The sequence below is a fragment of the Aethalodelphis obliquidens genome, unplaced genomic scaffold (genome assembly GCF_003676395.1).
Source record: "Aethalodelphis obliquidens isolate GAN/ISIS:26980383/991018 unplaced genomic scaffold, ASM367639v1 scaffold8, whole genome shotgun sequence".
Classification (NCBI taxonomy): domain Eukaryota; kingdom Metazoa; phylum Chordata; class Mammalia; order Artiodactyla; family Delphinidae; genus Aethalodelphis; species Aethalodelphis obliquidens.
Genome location: NW_020837952.1, coordinates 46,852,723 through 46,873,002, shown reverse-complemented (window position 1 = coordinate 46,873,002; position 20,280 = coordinate 46,852,723). Strand labels below are relative to the sequence as shown.

Genomic DNA, 20,280 nt, shown 5'->3' with positions numbered 1-20,280 from the left:
AAAAAAAAAAAAAAAAAAAAAAAAAAAAAAAAAATTAAAAATCAGGTTACTATATGATCTAGCAAGTCCACTTCTGGGTATATACCCTGAAGAAGTGAAAGCAGGGGCTCAAAGAGGTATTTGTCCATCCACGTGCATAGCAGTTTTATTCACAATAGCCAACAGGTGAGAGCAACCCAAGTGTCCATGTGTCATCACAGATGAATGGATAAACAAAATGGATATACATACAGTGGAATATTCTTTAGCCTTTAGAAGGAGTGAACTTCTGACACGTGCTCCAACATGAATGAATCTTGACGATGCTATGCTACATAAAATGAGCCACTCACAGAAGACCAATACTGTGTGATTCTCCTTACATGAGGTACCTAGAGGAGTCCCATTCCTAGAGACGGAACATAGAAGGGTGGTTGCCAGGGCCTGGGGGAGGAGGAGTGGGGAGCTGGTGTTTAATGGAATGGGTGTGGAGTTGCACTTTCGCAGGATGGAAAGAGTTCTGAAGCTGGACGGTGGGGGTGGTCGCACAGCAGTGTGAATCACCTTAATACCACTGCACCGTACACTTAAAACAGTTAAGATGGTAAATTTTGTGTTACGCGTATTTTACCACAATAAAAATAAGCAAGCACAGAACCCCAGGAAGCTTACAGATGTTTCCTGTAAGGGGTCCACTGCGTGTCCTAGTGCTCTGTGGGATGAGCAGGTAACCGGAAGCTGGTGCGAGTGCAGGGGGCGCCCAGTCTGCCGCCTGATCCCGGGAAAGGCGCTCACCTCCCAGCTCAGGGTGGCCGCCTTGGAACCCGGCTCTGGTCGGAGCTTTGGGCAGAGCAGCAGAGCTGTCTCTCCATGTCTTTGCCCTCGTTGTGTAGTCTTGCTGTCATCATCCATTAGGAGCAAAAGGAATTTGCTCTCTAAATTTGTACCCACTCTTGTGTCTGCTTTGGGGAAGTACATAAGTGACTAGTCAAGGGCCCTTCTGTTTATACTTGGAGTCCTCAGTTTAGACAGACCATATTTCCCTGAATGGTTGGCGTTCTTTCCTTTTGCCTTGTAATGACTCGCGTTTATCCTTAGCACTTTTTTGAAGTGATTGCGTAGGATGTTGAGATCCTTTTAAGCTGCTGGTGTTCCTTGTGTTTATTTCGAGTGATGACAAATTAAACGTGCAAGCTTTCCGGTGATGATGTTCACGTGATTGATACACCTTGAGCTTTCCCTCCAGTGGGGAGTACGCTCCTGGGCAGCTTCTGGAGATGTGCTGACTGTCAGCACCATGTTCCAGCACAGCCGTGTTTCTTGAGGGCTTCACAACTTCTTCTCAGGTAGCAGAAAGGGACGTAGACTTCACTGTCAGCACCTTTCTAAATAGAAACTTCTAAGGTCAACAGGCCATGAGAGCTTCCTTGGAAAGGTCGTTTGTGAAAGAAGAGCTTTTGGTCACTCTGTAAGCGATCCCGCTTCACTTCGTACAGACAATGCCATGTGGTCCTATTCGGAAAATGACATCCTCTGCGGTGCCCCGTTGATGATGTAAGGCCAGATGGTCTTCAGTGTTGGATGCTGAAGAGCTTAGGACCACTGGCTTCTCCCTTCCTGAGGACTAGTTCTTGTGAACTGTCTGCCTTCAAGTTTCTTGAAATGTTACTATCTTTCTTATCCTCAGATGGATCTTAGTTGCAAAAAAAAAAAAAAAAAAAAAGGCCAAGGTTACCATCTCATTGATTTTGACAAAGGGAACTAAGAAGAAATGGAATTGTTGGTGAATCTTGGCTATTTGGATTTTCAGTAGACTTGGTCATATCTAGGTTGTCAGTGGGAGAGAAACTTGGCATCTTACCTGGTGACCATGAATAGGCTTCAGGGGTCAACCTTCCTGAAGTTTTCCACAAAATTTTATTTGTGTTTTTCTGTGGGGAGAGGATTCTATGGCTTCTGTCAGGTTCTCAAAGGGATCCAAGCCCCACAACTATAAGGAGCCTTCTGAAAGGCTCAGAATACGTCATTGTGGCTGGCACGGTGCCCCGATTGGAGTTGTCACCCTGTGAAAGCAGTACTTTTTGGGTATTTCAGGTGGCCCCTGAGAAGTGGATAATGTGAGAAAGAAGTGAGCAGAAGGGAAGGAGGAAGCGTTGTAGACTCTATGGTAAGCATTGAAATGAGGAAGGATTGACTCCATTGTATTGCGAAAATAAGTGCACCCTTCTCAAATGCTTGTTGATTCCCATAGTCCTGGAGAAGAGCATTAAGAGCGCAGATTCTGAAGCCAGACTTACCAGGTTCAGATCCCAGCTCTGCTGTTTAGTGGTTGTGTGTCCTTCAGCCAATTGTGTAATTTCTGTGTGCTTCTAGTGTCCTCATACATCACGTGGGGATAGTAGAGCCTTCGCCTCATGAGGTTGTCGTAAGGATTAAATGAGGTGATAGAAAGCGCTTCTGAGCATATAGTACGTGGTAAGTGCTTAATAAATATTAGCTCTTACGACAGAGCCAGGAGGTGGCCCTTAGTAACGTCAAGAGTGGTAAAATACAGATAGTTCAATTTTAGTAGTAAGATGTGGACAGTTCACTTTTCGTGTGTGTGCGTTACAGGTGGTTTTGTACCTATATCTCCAGGAAGTCACCTGCCTTCAGCATTCGTTTACTGATGAGTTGTTTCAGGTAAATTTTGGTGCACAAACATCATAAAAGGTGAGAGAATGCTGTTACATATCCTCTTAGCAAAATGGGACGGTCTGTGTTCTTGTTGCAAAATGTTGCACGATGAGATTCTTTGTGTTAAATGACTACCTGTGAAATGACTGGATGAGAATATTGTGCTTCCTTTTTGTCTTTAGAAATATATTGTGCAGTCTCTGTCATTACCCGACTCTAGAGAGCTGCTTTCTGTCCCTTTGCATTTATCTTCTGACTCATCTAATAATTGTGAAATGTCTTCTTCTGTCAGTTTTATGCTGGAAGATAGAAAATTATGAATTCTCAACTGTGTTCCATGAAAGCTAAAAAAATGACTGCAGAGATGGTATCTTCAGACTTCTTTGATATACCTTCCTGAAAATGATGTGATAGTTCGGGCAGGGCAATGAGGAAGCTGAAGGATGACGTAGCGATGATTTGCTTCACTATTGCAACATCTTGGGCAATCTCCTGTCATACCCTGCTTTCTTTATTTAGTCTTTTTTTAAAATCATAGGTGAGAATAATTGCTAGATAATGATGAAATAATGCCTGCAATGATAAAATCGCAAAATGTTTCAAGATGTTGGAAACTAAGGTCACTAACCTCCCATACTGCATCTTAGATTTTTAAAAGGATCCAGTGGGCTCATGGAAGTTGTAAGGTAGGATGAGTTTTTGGAAAACCTCCAAGAAAGAATAAAGATCATGAAAATAGCAATCCTCACAAATAGTCAGAACTGCTCAAAAAAGAAGCTCAAAACTAACATAGGATCCAGGGGACCCTGATGGTATCCTGGGGATAATCACATTTCTAACAAATCATCTGAAAGGCAAAGATGAACATCTGAAGGTACTTAATGCTGTTTTTTTTAAACAGGAAAAATACCTAAGTGTGTAACATAGAGTAAAAGGTTGATGTGGCACAATATACCAGAATCTTATATAATGGGTTTTTAAAAAAAATTAGTTTATTTATTTATTTTTGGCGGCGTCGGGTCTTCGTTGCTGTGCATGGGCTTTCTCTAGTTGCGGCGAGCGGGGGCTACTCTTCGTTGCGGTGCACGGGCTTCTCATTGCGGTGGCTTCTCTTGTGGAACACGGGCTCTAGGCACGCGGGCTCAGTAGTTGTGGCTTGCGGGCTCTAGAGTGCAGGCTCGGTAGTTGTGGTGCACGGGCTCAGTTGCTCCACGGCATGTGGGATCTTCCCGGACCATGGCTCAAACCCACGTCCCCAGCATTGGCAGGTGGATTCTTAACCACGGTGCCACCAGGGAAGCCCTATATAATGATTTAAATTTATATTCTTAGAAAGTCTGTAATGATAGAACACATTATGATAGGGTATTAAATTTAGAGTGGAGCACAAAGCTGTGTATATCGTGTGAGGTCAACTATGTAGACTACATACACAGAACAATATGGGGGGCAAATACAGGAAATGTTAATAGTTTTTTTCTGGGTGATGTTACAGTGGGTGATATTTAATTATCTACATGTTTCTCTATCTTCTAAAATCTCTAACTGGCATGTATTCTTTTTTAAACAAAAACAAATCTTTTCGTGATGTCGAAGCAAATTTTTTTTTATAACAGTCTTATTAGGATGTTATGTACATACCATACAATTCACCCACTTAAAGTTTCCCATTCAGTGGGTTTTAGTGTAATCAAAACAGCTGTTCAGCATCACCACAATCAATTTTAGAACATTTTCATCACCCCCAAAAGAAATTCTATGCCCATTAGCAGTCATTCCCTTTCTCCCCATCCGCCAGTTCTAGGCAACCACCAGTCTATTGATACTTTCTGACTCTGGATTTGCCTAGTCTAGACATATCATATAAATTGAATCATACAATATGTGGTCCTTTGTGACTGGCTTCTTTCACTTAGCATAATGTTTTCAAGGGAAGGCTAATCCCACTTGCACTTTAATTTACTCATTTTGTTTCGAAATCATACTAACCTTTATTTATCATAGGGTATAATGTATTTTTTCCCTTTACTTCTAGAATTGGTTCCTTCAATTATGAGCAACTTGTTGAATCCAGATGCCATCTTCTCAAACAATGAGATGAGCCTGTCGGACATTGAAATCTATGGCTTCGATTATGATTACACCTTGGTGTTTTATTCCAAGCACCTCCACACACTGATATTTAATGCCGCTCGGGACCTTCTCATCAACGAACACAGGGTAAGAGCATGGGGACATCACAGACCTCCTCCCCTTCCCCTTTGGCGTTTGAAGACTAGCAGTGAGCTGACCTGGCCTCGTGCATGGTACCATAGACATCCCTTAGTAAATTGTTGCTGAATGAATGAGTAGATTTGGTTCCGTTCCAAATGACTCCATCTGGAAGATAGTTTTTTTTAAAAAACCACTTTATTGAGGTATGATTGACACGTGAAAGGCTATATGTATTTAATGTATGTAACTCACTGAGGTTCAGGATAAGTGTGTGAAACATCATCAAGGTCATAAACTATCCATCGCCTCCCAAAGTTTCCTCCTGCCCCCTTTATTATCATTATTGTTATTTGTGTGTGTGTGTGTGTGTGTGTGTGTGTGTGTGTGTGTGTGGTAAGAACGCTTAACATAAGATCTACCCACTTAGCAAATTTTGGGTATACAATATTGTTAGCTATAGGTACTATGCTATATAATAGGTCTCCAGAACTCATTTATCTTGTGTAACTGAAACTCTGTACCTGGAAGATAGTTGTTTGTTTAATAAAGAATCTTTAGATGTCTCTGACAAAGAGACTGTCCCAAGTTACTCATTAGTGGAGATTCAGCCGCGGACGTTTGCCCTCTCCTTTCTCATGGAGCAGTGACATAGGTTCTCCCAAAGCCTGATGCAGCGGCAGACTGTTGAGTTCTGGTTGGAAGGAGTTCTTGAAATCATGGGCAATGTTTTCCTCTCATCACTGAACGGAATCACGTTCCTAAAGAATATTTGACTGTCTTTTGATGTGTAGTGTTGTTGAAAGCTTATAATAAGGAAGGAAGAAAAACACTCAAAACCAAACGTGGTTTTCTCTAGTCTAGTTTGAGTACATGTTTCAGGGACCAGGATGAGAAGCATCCTCAGAGGTCGTCTGGACCAGTCCCCTTTGAGAACCCCTGACAGCATCCCGAGGAGTGTGCCTGGGGTGCAGGTGTTCTGAATTTGGGGAGATTCTTCCATGGGTTGAACAGTTCTGCCTTCATGCAGCTTTTACCACTGATCCCCCTTCTTCATTCATCCCTTCACACGTTCATTCTCCCTTTACTCAGTCCTCTTCTGTGCTAAGCTCTGTCATAGAAGCAGGGAGGATGAAGGTGAGTAGGATACAGGTGCTGCCCTTGGAGAACCAACAGTCTAGTGGGGGAGTCCATCCTGTAGGCAGGTAAATTAGGAAGCCTCTGCCTAGTGGAGCCCTACAGACATCTGAACAGAGAGCTAGGCATGTGCAGAGGATGGTTGGAACGACTTTCTCTGCCCGAGGGAATTGGGGAAACAACGAAGGAGGTGATATTTCAGTGGAATCTGGAAGGAGTTTATCCACAGAGGTGGGCTGGGGGTGGGGGAGGTTGGGTGTGAGTAACCTAGAAACCTAAATCATGAAAACTGATGCTTTATACTTGACTATTTGAGTAATGGGCTGGGTGTAATAGGGACCATTATGCCCTCTAAGACTTCTTTTACCTGTTGGATCATTCTTAGTTTTTCCAGCCATTCTCATTTGGCGTCTTTTCTCATCTTTTCGTCGTCTTGGTCACCGTCCTTTGTGTGTGCTCTGGTTTATCCCTCTCAAACGTGAGGCTCTGAACTGAAGATGTTACTGCAGATGGGGTCTGACCAGTGTGGAGCAGAGGGAGCCCATCACCTTCCTGGTTCTGCGTGTCGTACCTTTATAAATGCTGTTTGGATCCTCACCGTTTGGTGCAGTGTATTTCCTGATCCCCTCAGCTTTTGGTTATCAGTGGATTTAATAAGGAACTCATTTGTCCTTATTCAAAATGCAGAAATGGTACTTGCCAAAAATAACATTCCCTTCAGCCACCGAGCTTTCTTTAGTTATGGCCACTTGATCAGATGCAAACCCATCTAGCCACTTGCCATCCAGCTGCATTTCTCCATTTGTTCAAGAGACTCTTCTCTTCGGTCTAACCCACGGTCCTTTCCCTTCACTTTGAGGATGGAAGCAGGATAAGGGCAAGGTGGTCCTGCTCTTGCCCTCCTGTATGTCGGCTTATCCCATCTCCCCACCACCCCATTGGAGAGCGAGCGGAAGGGCTCTTGCACTGGTGCTGGCATTCTAATCCCAGGTCATCTGCAACGTTTGCTGTGACTGATGCCACTTACAAAACGAAGGTCATTATACTAACACACCAACTGTTGGTGGTCTGCTTAGTGCCGAAAGCACGGGTTCTGGAGCCTGACTGCTGGAGTTTGAATCCTGGCTTTTACCACTTATTTCTTAGGTGATCTCGAGTAACTGACCTAATGTCTCTGAGCCTCAGTTTCCTCCTCTATGAAATGGGCACAGTACTTTTCTCACATGTTATTGTGATAATTAAAGGAGTTAATTTCTGTAAAATGCCTGGCACATAGAATACACTCAGTACAGGTTAGCTATTACTACTATTATTTCTGATCTGCGTGACAGCCCTGCAAATGGCTATTCACTCTGTATTACAGAGGCTTACGGAGTTCAGCTAGTAGTTCAAGGCCACAAGACCACTGGAGGCAGAACCAGAATTTGAACTTAGATTTGTGTATTTCCAAGGCAGAGATGCTCTCTTGTTTGTTCACGTTGCCTTTTGTGGGATTAATAACACCTTTTCTTTTACCCTGTGGGTGTGTTGTTCATATGAAAATAAAATATTCATGAAGATTAAAAATTTATGAACTTTGGAGAGAAAAGGGAGATGAAATAGATGGGGAAAAGGGACAATCATTATGATTAGAAAAGCTTCTAGATTTAAGATATTTCATTCCCATTATATCTGTTTGTTGCTTTGATAAAAGAAGTATGTCCTAACACTAATTATGTCAAGCATATTAATAGAGGCAGTTATGCTAATGCAGGTTTTTCTCTTGTTTTGGATTGGAAAATAATTCTTCCAAGATGCTGTTGGAAGCATTGAGTTTGGTGCCATTTTTTCCTGCCAAAGGCTAAAAGTACTTGTGGAGATGAAAGACATCTGCTTCCGAGACGCATAGTAATAGAGCAGTAAGTTTGCAATTTAGCGTCTCCCGAAAAGCAAATGTAAATGTTCCGTCCCTTTCGTAATTACCCTTCCTCTTTTTTTTTTCACGAGAATAAGTTTTTACAAAAATTGAAATAAATATTGGGTAATAACCGTATCTATATTTTCATTCGGTACGTCTGCCCCAAGGGATAGAAAGACAGTGTTAGAAGAGTTCTTAATTTCACCTCCCAGATTTGCACCCTCATCAGTGTTCCTGATTATCAATGGTTACCGACGTTCACCCGGTTTTTCAAATCCAAAGCCTAACGCCAGCCTCTGCTCCTCAGTTCGCCTCTGCTCCACCTCTGATCTCTCAGCACATGCTGTCTCTTTTTTATAATAAACTTTTCCTTTTAGAAGAGCATTAGGGTTACAGAAAAGTTGCAAAGGTAGTACAGAGAGTACACCCCACGACTGCTTTCCCCTAATGTTAACATTTTACATTACCTCGGTGCATTTATCATAGCTGAGGAACTGGTATTAATGAATTGTTATTGATGAAAGTCTGTACTTGCTTCAGGTTTCCTTCGTTTTTACCTCACGTCCTTTTCCTGGTCCAGGATCCCATCCAGGACACCACATTGCATTTAGGTGTCACGTCTCCTTAGGTTTCTCTTGGCTCTGACAGTTTCTTACAAGTTCCTTATTTTTGGTGACCCGTCGATGACTTTGATGGTTGTGAAGAGTCCTGGTCAGTACATTTTAGCAGGCCCTTCTCTTGGGCGTTGTCCCCTGTTTCCTCATGGTTAGACTGGGCTTGTGGATTTGGGGAGGAAGACCACGGAGGTAGAGTTCCATTCTCATCACATCCTGTCAACGTGACTCACCACCGACGACGCTGGCCTGACCATCCGGCTGAGGCAGTGTTTACCAGGTCTCTCCACTACAAAATTACTCTTACCTCCCTTCGCATACTGTACCGTTTGGGAGGAAGTCAGTCTCTACAGCCATGAGCTCTCTTTTCACTCCTTCAGAATATGTCCTGCCTGCCTCTATCCACTTCTCCCCTCCCCCGCTGCCTGCACCCTGGTCCAAGCTGCCGTCACCTCCCGCCCGATGGTGCGGTAGCCCCCTGACTGGTCCCCTGGCTTCTGTTCTTGCCCCTTAGTCTGTTCTCCATTCGGCAGCGAGAGTGAACCTTCAGACATTAGTCATCTCGGTCCTGGACTCAAGGCCCCCTCGAGCCTTCCCATCACACTTGGAGTGACAGCAGAGGCCTCTAGTGCTCCTGGGCTCCAGGCTTCCTCACCAGCCTCCTCTCCTCCCCCTCTGCCCTCGCTCTGCTCCAGCTGCCTCGCTGCTCCTTGAACCGACAAACACGCTCCTACCTTCGGGCCTTTGCACCTGCCAGTTCCTCTGGTGGGACCTCCTGCCTGACTCCGGGCAACCCGAAGCCATGCTCCTCATTTTTTTTTCTTCTAGATCTCTGAACCCTTGTACTGCATTCTTTCTGTAGTACTTATCACTATGAGGCACTGTACCATGTGTTGGTATGTTTATGGTTCACCTGCCCACCACAGAATGGAAACTTCTTAGGGGCAGAGGCGGTGTCAGTTGTTTTTTTGGTTTTTTCAGCTGCGCCCCGTGGCATGCGGGATCTTAGTTCCCCAACCAGGGATCGAACCCGGGCCCCCTGCAGTGGAAACGTGGAGTCTTAACCACTGGTCCGCCAGGGAAGTCCTGACAGTGTCAGTTTTGTTCACTGCCACACTCCTAGGCCCTGGCACAAAGTACGCGCTCAGTAAATACTTGACGTGTTCATTGGATTCCACCGTTAAGTGAGAGTGTATAGTGCTTGGTGTAGAGTTGCCTGATGCAGGTCCTTTTGCCTTGGCTTCATGTTTCGTGTGGATTTTGGAGAACTTTGTTTCTATACCCTTCTGCGCAGGAGGGAAATAGCACTGAGCGATTCCTTGGCACTCGTGGCAGGTGTTAGATAAATGAGCCCGAATGTGACATTTGACTCAGCGCTTTGTGCAGCTTGGCCGGGAAACTTGCCGCGTGAGGGTCAGCCTGGTGGTTCCAGGAGATGTTCTTGCACACGCGTGACCCTGGCCGTGCACTGGGAGGTAGCTGTGCAGCCATGTAGAGGGGTTTCCTGTGCCCGTTGACAGTTGTGTAGGTTTTTTACGTAAGCAGTTCACATCGTGATTGGGAGATCCTGGGGACACAGCCTCCCTAGTCTCAGAAGTCGATATTCTGGCCCGCAGGTGCACGCTCTGAGGGCAGGGGCAGTGGGGAGAGCCTGACCCCCCGCCTCACCACGCTCCGTGCTGTGTGGCCCAGGCTAGGTTGTTTCATCCGGAGCCTCTGAGGTCCCATCTGTCAAATGGGCATGGTGGGGCCAGCTGTGCAGAGCAGCAGACAGTGTGCTCGGTACGTCGGTGCTACCAGCGAGGTAACTGGTGTTCCAATTCTGAGATCTCGGGAGAGAGGGAAGGACTTGGATGCCAGGTGCAGTGGATAAGGAGGGGATTGGGACTTTTGTGTAGTACGAGGGACAGGTTAATGATTAGGAAATAGCAGGGGAGCCAGGCCGTGTGTTCTGAACCAAAGTTGGAGCTGTACCCGGGAGCCGGGTGCTGAGAGAGGGTGTCTCTGGCCTGAGTGGGAGGAAGGCTGTACCGACGGCTGAGGGGTCCCTGCAGCTGAGGACAGGGGAGAGTTAAGGCCAGAGAAACCGGGGGGCTGAAGAAGCTGGGGGGCTGAGGCCTCTCCTGTGTGTGGGCAGATAAACACGGAGTAGGGCAGAAGGGGTGCTCTGTGGCCTGGCAGCGCTTGGTCTGGAAGCAGAGGGCAAGCTGTGGCCTGTCCCTTCTGACCCCAGCTTCCCACCCAAGTGCACGAGCCGTCTCAGCCTTCGTACAGGGGCCGAGTGTGGATGCTGTCTTGAACTTAGTACATCGCTAGCTAAAACCGGTTCCTTTCTTCCTTCTTAGTATCCCGTGGAAATCAGGAAGTATGAGTATGACCCAAACTTTGCAATCCGTGGACTGCATTATGACGTGCAGCGGGTAGGTTGAATTCTCATCCTTTTTTACAGTTACACATGCTCGGGAGTCAAATGTACTCTTGATGCTTTTCTTTGCTGAACGTGTAAATTGATTTTAAATTTTGTTCTTTGGGGCTGAAGAACTAAGTTATCCAAAACATCTTTGGATGAAGTCTTTTTCAAGAGACTGTACTGGAAGAGCACGAATGCATTTAGCCACTGGGAGATACTTGTTTATTTCCAATAGTCATTCATTTTCAACATAATGAGGACAAGGTGGTTGTCATATCTTTTTTTGCAGACAGGCCGTTTCCTTAATGAGGAACTCGGCAAGCAAAGCTTTCAGAAACATACAGGATGCTTCTTTGTTTAAGACAACTTGATGTTGATAGGATTTATCATGACACCTGGCATTTTCATTAAATATGCAAATTCTTGTTCATCGTTTACCTGTGTGTGTGCTTGTGTTTTTGAAGGCGGTCTTGATGAAGATCGATGCTTTTCATTACATACAGCTGGGAACTGTCTACAGGTAAGAGAGGAAGTAAATTTAATGTACCTGAAGGAACCATGTGGCTTTGGGTTTCAAGACCCCCTGAGTGTTTAGTGATGGGAGGGCTGCAGTGTGTGTATCTGGGAACCATTCACTCATTCCCCCACTCCCTCCCTCATTCAGGAACATTGATCAGGCCACTACCATGTTAGATGCTAATGGTTTGGCTTGTGAGGATGTCTTCAAGGAGCTCGGTACGTAGGTTGGAAGCCACACAGGTAGACCAATGAGTGCAGTCCATGGTGACCCAGGTGATGATGGACATGTGCTCAGCCATTATGGAGCACTTTGGAGGACTCTGGGGAGGACGGGCTCTCCAAAGGTGATGGTGGCCACCTGAGTGAGGGTCCTGCAGAGGAGGTGTGGATGGGGAGGGATGGTGGGGGCAGGTTGTTGTTCCCACCATGGTAATTGAGTAGTTTGGATATTAAGACTCTTTTCCTCCTGTTTATTTATTTATTTATTTATTTATTTATTTTTTGCGGTACGCGGGCCTCTCACTGTTGTGGCCTCTCCCATTGCGGAGCACAGGCTCCGGACGCGCAGGCCCAGCGGCCATGGCTCACGGGCCCAGCCGCTCCGCGGCATGTGGGATCCTCCCGGACCGGGGCACGAACCCGCGTCCCCTGCATCGGCAGGCGGACTCTCAACCACTGTGCCACCAGGGAAGCCCTCCTGTTTATTATTGATAGAATTAGTAGAAGTACTGAGCTCAGTGAGACATCTTTGTAACTTTGAAATGAAGGGTTTTGCCTTTTCTAATTCTTAAATTTGTGGGTGGGATTTAGGAGTGTGGTTTGTATTTACGTATATATTTGGTATTTGTCTTTCTGTTTCTAAATGTGCTTACACTTCTGTTTCCTAATTTATTAGTTCTGGACATTGTCCCTGCTGTGAGGGCTGAGGGTTTGGCTCTCCTGCGCACGCACCCCCTTCTCCAGCCTCACCCTCCTAACCCTGCTGAGATCTGTCTCTGATTGTGTCACCGTTTGCATTATGACTCTGTAGGTCTTGTTCATTCTTAAGCCACGTCGTGCACTGAGATCGTTTTCTTTTACAGTGCTTGGTTTTTAGGTTTAATAATAACCTCATTTTTTATTTGCTTAGTTTTCTATTTAGGTATCTCTAGTTTTTTCCTTAATGTTCCATCATAGATATCCAGCATCTATTTATTTCCTCACAATTCAAGTGTGTTACATAATGTCTCAGTTACTTTTTTTTTTTTTTTGACTACCTCCTCCTGCTCTCATCTACTCTGATTGTTCATTCTGGGACTTCCATTTGCTACTTTCCCTGTTTCCTGGTTCCCATCTCTTCCTCTTTCTGGCTTTACTCCCTCATTTTGCTGGAGCACATCCTCCAGTAGCTTCTTGGCGCTGGATACGGCTGATGCTGGGGATCTGTGGTCGTTCATCAGTTCCTCTCGTTGGTGTCCCCTTGCAGGCCCCGTTCTCAATGTTGCTCAGTCAGGTGCCTCCTTCTCACCAACTGTTTGTTTTCCAAAACCATGTTGAAATGTCTTATCTGCTGATGTCTTTGTACTCATTTCCTTTGATTTTGAGCAGTTTGTTCTTTTGCTGTCATTTTAATGGTGTTTCAAGAGGGAGAAGAGGTGGTGGTGGTGATGAGAATAATAATATTAGTAATAATAAATAGCAACTAACAAATATTGAGTTTTGCAGTGAGATAGATACTGCCATAAAGGTTTTGAGTTAACTCATATGATCTTCCAAATAATCTTATAAGGTAGGTACTAGTATTGGTCCCAGAGATGTTAATAGGTAACTTGCCCAAGGCCACACAGAAGTAGAATTCAGACCCAGACAGTCTGGCTCCAGAGTCTGTGCTCTTGGCCTGTGTACAGCAGGCATTTCGGAATGTATGAGGGTTAACTGGAAGTCCCCGGCAGATCTTTCAAATCTGTCCCTCCAATTATGTTTCTACCCTCTGCTCCTGGACTCAGTCGCTTATCCCATCCCTCCTGGGCTCTGTGGTGTTCTGCAGTGCAGTCCATCCTGGACGTAGTTGCTAGACTGATCTACTTAAAGCATTGCCTTCAACAACCCCTCTCTCTTCTGAAATCCTGGATGGCTCCCCACTGTCTGAAGGATAGAGCCCAGATCTCTTAAATTTTCCATCAACCTTCTCTAAAACCCTTAGCTTCCTCTTCTGCCGTACACACCTCCTTTACTTCCCGGATTGGTTAAGACTCTTGGTTGCAGGTGACTGAGACCCAACTCAAACTGGCTTTAAAAAAAACCCAGTTTGGGCTCACTAGTTGTGTAGTCTAGGGACAGAGCTTGTTGCAGGTGTGGCTGGCTCCAGGGGGCCAGGTAGTTGTTGTCAGTCCTCTTTCCGTCTCTTGGCGTTCCTTCTGTCCGGCTTAGCTCACAGCAGGCCCCTCCGCGTGGTGACCCCTCGCAGTACCAGGCTTCCAGCCCCAGGTCAAGGGGAGAAGGGGCGTTTCTCTTCCCAGCAGTTTCAGCCAGTCTCAGGGAGCGGATGCCGGGCAGGTGCAACAACACAAATCTTCCTTTCCTCCGAGTTCTCCTTTCGCACTGCTCGGCATCTGTTCAGGCTGGTGTTCTCCCAGGACGTGGTTTTCCTTCTCCTCTGCTTCTTGAAATCTCACCCGTCCTTCTGCATGGCTGACTGGTGTTGAGGCCTCTTCTCACCCTCTCAGCCCGACAGGGTCTTCCTCTCCTGTGGTCCGTCCCATCCTGTGGCTCCTAATTATCTCGTTCCTTCTTCTGTGGATAAATCATCCATCGTTTTAGGGGTGTGGACAGGGCTAGGCTGGAGGAGCTGCTGAGACATTTAAAGGGGAAGGAATGCTCAGGTTGAGGTCCTGGGAAGGTTGCTGGGGCCTCGGGGCTGTGGTAGCCAAAGCAGCAGGGGTGCGTGTGTGGCTCTGGAGTCCCACTTCCTGAGTGTGAACCCCAGCCCCACTGCTCAAGTGTGTGCGGCCAGTTATCGACCTGCTCAAAGCCTTGGTGTTTACGCCTCTGTAAAATGGGCATGATTCCAGCACCCACCTCCAGGGCGGCCGGTCATTTGGACTAGAGCATGCTTGGAACGGCATAGGCAGGCAGAAATGTCACTTGTCTCCTCTCTCCCCTCCAAAGGGGTAACGAATGAGCAGATGGCGGGGAAGCATGCTTGTGTCTCAGCCTCGTCCCTCTCTGATCCCCGCAGGGTCACTGTGTGTGGCCTGTGTGCCTGAGCACCGCTGGGCCGAGGGGCGGGCTGGCTCCCCGCCGCAGTCCTGTTTCATACCCATGTTTTCAGATCTTAACTGGGAACCTTGTGAAAAGCTAGGATTGTTCCCATCGTAGTCACAGCAGCAGAACTTGGAGAGTACTTACCGCATACCGGGTGCCGTTCTGTTTATAGCAACTCATTTAATCTTCTCAGGAGGTACCACCAGGAGGTGGGTACTGCTCTTGCCCCCGCCCCCCATTTAAAAAATGACACTGACACCCAAAGAGGTTAAATTACTTGTTCCTGCTCTAGGTCATCCCCCCAGCAGGTGAGGGAGCTGGGACTTGAACCCAGGGCAGGCTCTTTCAGGTCTGTGCTCCTACCCTTTCTATCTCTCTGACGCACACAGGGCCACGTAAAGTTTTATTCTGATTTCAGTGCTGGTTTAGGCCGCATTCGGGTGCGGCAGGTCTGTGTGCTGCTCGGTCTGCATGTTTTGAGCTGGCATTTGGCTGCGTGGGCCTTAAAGATGCAGCTTTTGTGGCCTCGGCCCGTGAACGTGTCTTAGAGGTGGCAGTGGCTTCCGAAGGACCAGGCAGCCCCTAGGGTGGGGACAGAAAAATAACTCCCCCGGCAGAATCCCTTTACTTTGTCTGTTCCCTTTCTAGGCGTCAGAGCCTTAGGGGTGTTCACTGCTGACTGCCGCTGTGGTAGCCAGAGCTGTCTTCCAAGGTCACTGTCTAGAACGATCTGGTTTAGTCCCAGTGTCTTATCTGATTTCTGGAGCGAAGATAAAGGGAAGTCCAGTGCTCTTTTGTTTTCAAAGGCCAGTCGTTGTTTCAAGTTAATCAAGATCAGAGGCAAAATATCAATGAATCCCCTTGGCTATTTTTAAAATTAAGATAAGGGTAGAGAATGGAGGAAAGAGGCTGAAGTGATATTTCCATTAAAGTTACACGTCACATGTAAATTATGTTTTATACGCAGTTTAGTATCGGCCAAGTGTGATAAGCAACCTGTGTGTATTAGTAACCGGTGTTTCCATCATTCACTCTGTGGTTTCCTCACCATTGGTGTCTGTTTCCCAGGTGCCTTCTCCTCTAGAGCAGGGGTGGGGACAGATATTTCCCTTCACAGTTCTCTAGAGGGGCTATTCCGGGGGAGGAAGTCTGAGACCATTAAATCCCACGTGAAACCACCTGCTCACAGCATGGGCACCAGAGACAGGGGTGGAATCCCGGCCAGTCAGACTCCACAATCCTTTTTTCCCTCTCTTTGGAGGAGTTGGATTCATTTACAGATTCTGTTGCAGCTCCTGGAAGCAGGCAGATGGGGGACGTTACCTTGACTTTTTACACATGGGGAAACTGGCCTTCAGTGTGTTGCAGCATTTGGGGTCATTCCTCCCAGAGGTGGTGTCAGGCATCCTGACGTGGCGTATAGTCCACTGGAGCCTGGTGTATGACTTTTTCTGCCTCAGCGCTCACCTTCTTAAGGTAGAGTATCAGAGGGCAGGAGGATGATGGGGACAGACCAGCCTCTCTCTCCCTAATGTATTAAAAACATTAAAAAAAAACAACCCAAAACTCACCCCAAAGCAGGTCATTAGGAGGCCATGTACCTTGTTGAGGGAAGCCGTGTGATGTGGTGGTTGAAGAGCCTGGGACCCAGTCCTGACCCACCACTTTCTACTTTGGTGACCTTGGGCAAGGTCTGTGACCTTTCTGTGCCTTGGTGGCTTCTGCTGCAAAATGGGAAGAATAATAGTGCCTCCCTCCTAAGATTGCTGAGAATTAAGTGAATGACTACGTGGAATTCATTTCTGGCCTTCAGCAGGGGCCATGTGGTATTAGCTATTATTTTTCCCGCTCTCATTACCAGTAGAATGGTAGTAGTAGTAGTAGCAGCATCATGCCTGGTATTTACAGCAGCTAGCGGTGGCACCTCCTGCCTCTTTGTGACAGCAGCGTCTTGCATCCCAGTTCAAAAATGCCAGCAGTTGTCAGAGGTCTGAAAACTGTTGCTCTCTCTAGCTGATGCTAACTGCCTGTGTTACAGGCAGTTAAATGTGTGTGTAAATGTGTGACAGTTTTTTCTGAACACAGGTTCCATAATCTTTTGTGTTAACTCCCTAGTCTTAATGCCACAAAGTCATCTGTTTTACCATGGCTGTATTTTTATTTTTGAGAGTGCTATATGCTTACTGAGCCAGTTATTCTCCAGTAACTTTGTGAATGCAAAAACATTGAGAGAATTAAGAACAAATAATGGAGTCATTATTTCACTGATCAAAATCACTGCTGCCTGTGATTTTCCCAGAGGCCTCAGCGTGGTCCCTGATGAGGAAGTCATTGAAATGTACGAGGGCTCCCACGTGCCTTTGGAACAGATGAGCGACTTTTATGGGAAGGTAACGAGAAATTATTTATTTAATTCAAGCAGCCTGTCTTTTTCCTTTTCGAAACATGGCCTGGTAACTTTAGGATCTTGACCTACTAGACTCTCTGCTTATAGGGAATCAGCAAGGACATTTGGGGTTGTGTTTTGAGAGACCCTCGATTTGAGAGAGATGGGTATGTTAGGGTCTCTCCTGGGTTCCTCCATGCTTCTCCTTTCTCAGCCCTTTCCCCCCTACCTGGCGAAGGCTCTGTATACCTTCCTTGTACCCCCTCGCTTGCCACTATCTCCTCGTGTGTGTCCCCACTTTCTGGATTAAGTCACTGGGGGCTATTGTACAGCAGCTGTTGCCTCCCCTGAGATTAAGGGCAGCACGTCACTTTGTGCCAAAGGGAAACCTCTGCTTTTCTAACTTTTGTGGTCCTCTTTGCTCTCCGAATTTCTGCTTCTTGTACTATTAGATGCGCTCTTATTTGCATGATCAAAATGCAGTGAAGATGCCCAATCAGCTGGTAAACTTAGTCTTATAAATCACAGGTGTTCAGAGAAAGGCTCTTTTCCAAACTCCCATGTGGGCTGTGGGTGCTCAAATTTAGGAGAGTTAGTGGCTTTTTAGGCCATTCCGTGGGTAAGAATCAATTTGCTGGCTTGCCTCTGTGTGTGATGAAAGCGTGTGAGCTTTAAGATGGATGGAGCCAAAGGAGAGGAAAGGGAAGGGTGGTTAGACTTTTGGGGGGAAATCAGGGCATTTCCTTGGAAATCCCACTTACACTTAGAGTGAGACGTCGGCTCTGCCGTGAATGACAAGAAACAAGGTGAATGTTTTTACTTTTCCATTATTAGAATTTTCCTTTCCTTGTGGGGAGGGAGCCAGATGTTGACGACCAGAATCCCCTGGGTGAGTGTAAAGTCTACTGTGGTGTTGGCTCCCTTGCTGAAGCCTTCCTCCCTGCCTGCAGAGTTCCCACGGAAACACCATGAAGCAGTTCATGGACATCTTCTCCCTGCCCGAGATGACCCTGCTGTCCTGTGTGAACGAGTACTTTCTGAAGAACAACATTGACTATGAGCCTGTGCACCTGTACAAAGACGTCAAGGTGGTGTGGACGTGGGTTGCCATGACGCCGCACCTCTTCTAGCTGCTCAGCAGAAGTAACAGAATCCCTGGCCTCCCTTGTCGGCTGGGTCTTTGAAATCATCCTTTGCTTGGGATCTCTTTTATTTGTGGTTTAACCCTGAAAAATCCTAAGAAAGATGTTATGTTAGGAGAATTGGAAGTGAGTCAAATTGGTTGTTAAAAGAAGAGGGTACTTGCTATCTGGATTTCCATGTGCGTACATACACACATCATTTACATGACTTTGTGTTTATGTATTTTAATTTACATCCATATTCACATGTGTCTATAGATATATTCTTTAAGCTGTCTGAACTTTTTTCAGTACTTAAAAATATGTTTATATATTGCTTATTTAATATATATTTTTAATACATATTTCTAAGCATCTATTATTTAAATATCTGTATTTTTAAAAGATCCATATGTACATACTACAGTGTTTTTATTATGTGTTCATGACTAATTTTAAGTATTGACTGCCCTGAATCATGGGTTTTAAGAAGATATAGGATGAATGAACAGTTTCTCAATATCAGTCTGGTGTTATTTGAACTAAATTTAAATATTTAGTTTTGGTTCTCTGTTTTGCTCACACAAATACTTCATCTTTAAGAATCACTGGTAGTTATGTAACCCTTAGCATTCATGAGGAAAGATGTTTACTAGAAAGTTCAGTTTTTACTATGAAGTATTACTACCACTAATAGTGAACACACGTGTAGAGTTTACTGTGTTCCAGGCACTATTTTTCTGAATGCTTTATGCATATTAACTAATTAAATCCTCAGAAGAATGCCCTGAGCTCTTATCACCTCCCTTTTACAGAGAGAGAAATTGAGGCACAGAGAGGTTGAGTAACTTGCCCAAGGACATCCAGCTAGTAAGTAGCAGAGCCTGCATTTCAGGCCAGGAGGTTGGGCTCCGGCTTGCTCTTAACCACTGCCTTCTGCCGATGCGCAGTTGAAACAGGCCTGTGGTGGAAGATAAGTGAGGTTGAGTTTACAGTCCAGAGGTGCTCATTCCCGACGATAAGCACCTACCAATTTTCTAAGGCTTTTGGCCCAGTTTTTCTGCAGCCCAGTCCCCTGCTACAGACTCCAGAAAGTTTCCATGTGCCTCCAGGAGTGCCCATCTATGTAGTAGACCTGCTTAGAGCTACCTGAGAGCGGGGCTGTGCTCTGAGACCTGCCAGGCATGACACCTGCCAGTGGCTTTTCCTCACGTCTGCCGGCTGGACCACATCTCTGCCCGAGTTCCGAGATCCTTGACAGTTCCTTGCCTCTTCGGTAGCACTGAAGAGAGGAGGATCCTATCATTGTTCTCTGCCCAACAGAACCTGCTGCTGGGGTCCAGGGAAGGGAGCAAAGATGAAAAGAGCAGTAATTTCCTTTTGTTCAGATGACCTGGAATTATTTGATCATGATACTGCATATAAATGACTGTTTATCCTGTGGGACTTTATTCAGAATTGTTCATACAAATTACCTCCTCCAAGTGGCTTTTTTGAAAATTGCACTGGAAACTGCTGCTATCACCATGGCAACTTAAGTTTCTTCCCAGGGGCCACCTGTGATAAATGGACCAGAATTTAGATTTCATTTAGTGCTTGGGTTGCCAGGCTTCTGCAGACAGACATTATCCTGAAGGCCATTTCGCTTGTCCTCTTACTCAGACTGTCTCAGTTATACTCTGACTGATTAAAAACGTATCTTTTGACAGGATTCAATTCGGGACGTGCACACCAAAGGAATCATGTACAGAGCAATTGAAGCAGATATTGGTATGTACTGGATGTTATCGTGAAGATCAGCCTTTCCCTTTGCTATGTAATTATGCAGGTATTTTACTCTCACTCCAGGTGCTGAGCAGGGGCTGTAGTACCTCTTCTGAGTGCAGTGCAGGGACCTTGCATCCTGGCGCCTTAGATGTCTCCCTCCCCTTTGTCTCAGAACTTGACATAATCCTGACTGGAAAGGAGAGGAGCTGGTAGCTGCAGCCACTTAGGTTTTTCCACTTAGACTGAAGAGGCAGGGTGTTGGTTACTGATGCACCGGGTACCGATATACTGCCTCGAACCAAGCTTCCTGAAGGCTTTTC

General features: G+C 45.9%; 1 protein-coding gene across 2 annotated transcripts in view; it reads left to right on the top strand.

Moving 5' to 3' along the window:
* NT5DC3 (5'-nucleotidase domain containing 3) overlaps window positions 1-20,280 on the top strand; it is a 55,339-nt gene that overhangs the window by 13,519 nt on the left and 21,540 nt on the right. The window contains exons 1-7 of one of the 2 annotated variants that reach the window (XM_027107366.1): window positions 2,368-3,529; window positions 4,691-4,875; window positions 10,860-10,934; window positions 11,389-11,444; window positions 16,986-17,076; window positions 18,023-18,160; window positions 19,903-19,963. In XM_027107366.1, the coding sequence (XP_026963167.1) occupies window positions 4,708-4,875; window positions 10,860-10,934; window positions 11,389-11,444; window positions 16,986-17,076; window positions 18,023-18,160; window positions 19,903-19,963 (589 nt within the window). In that variant the 5' untranslated portion in view covers window positions 2,368-3,529; window positions 4,691-4,707. Of the gene's footprint in view, window positions 1-2,367; window positions 3,530-4,690; window positions 4,876-10,859; window positions 10,935-11,388; window positions 11,445-16,985; window positions 17,077-18,022; window positions 18,161-19,902; window positions 19,964-20,280 lie in introns of those variants that run through there. The other variant, XM_027107365.1, reaches the window with a different exon arrangement.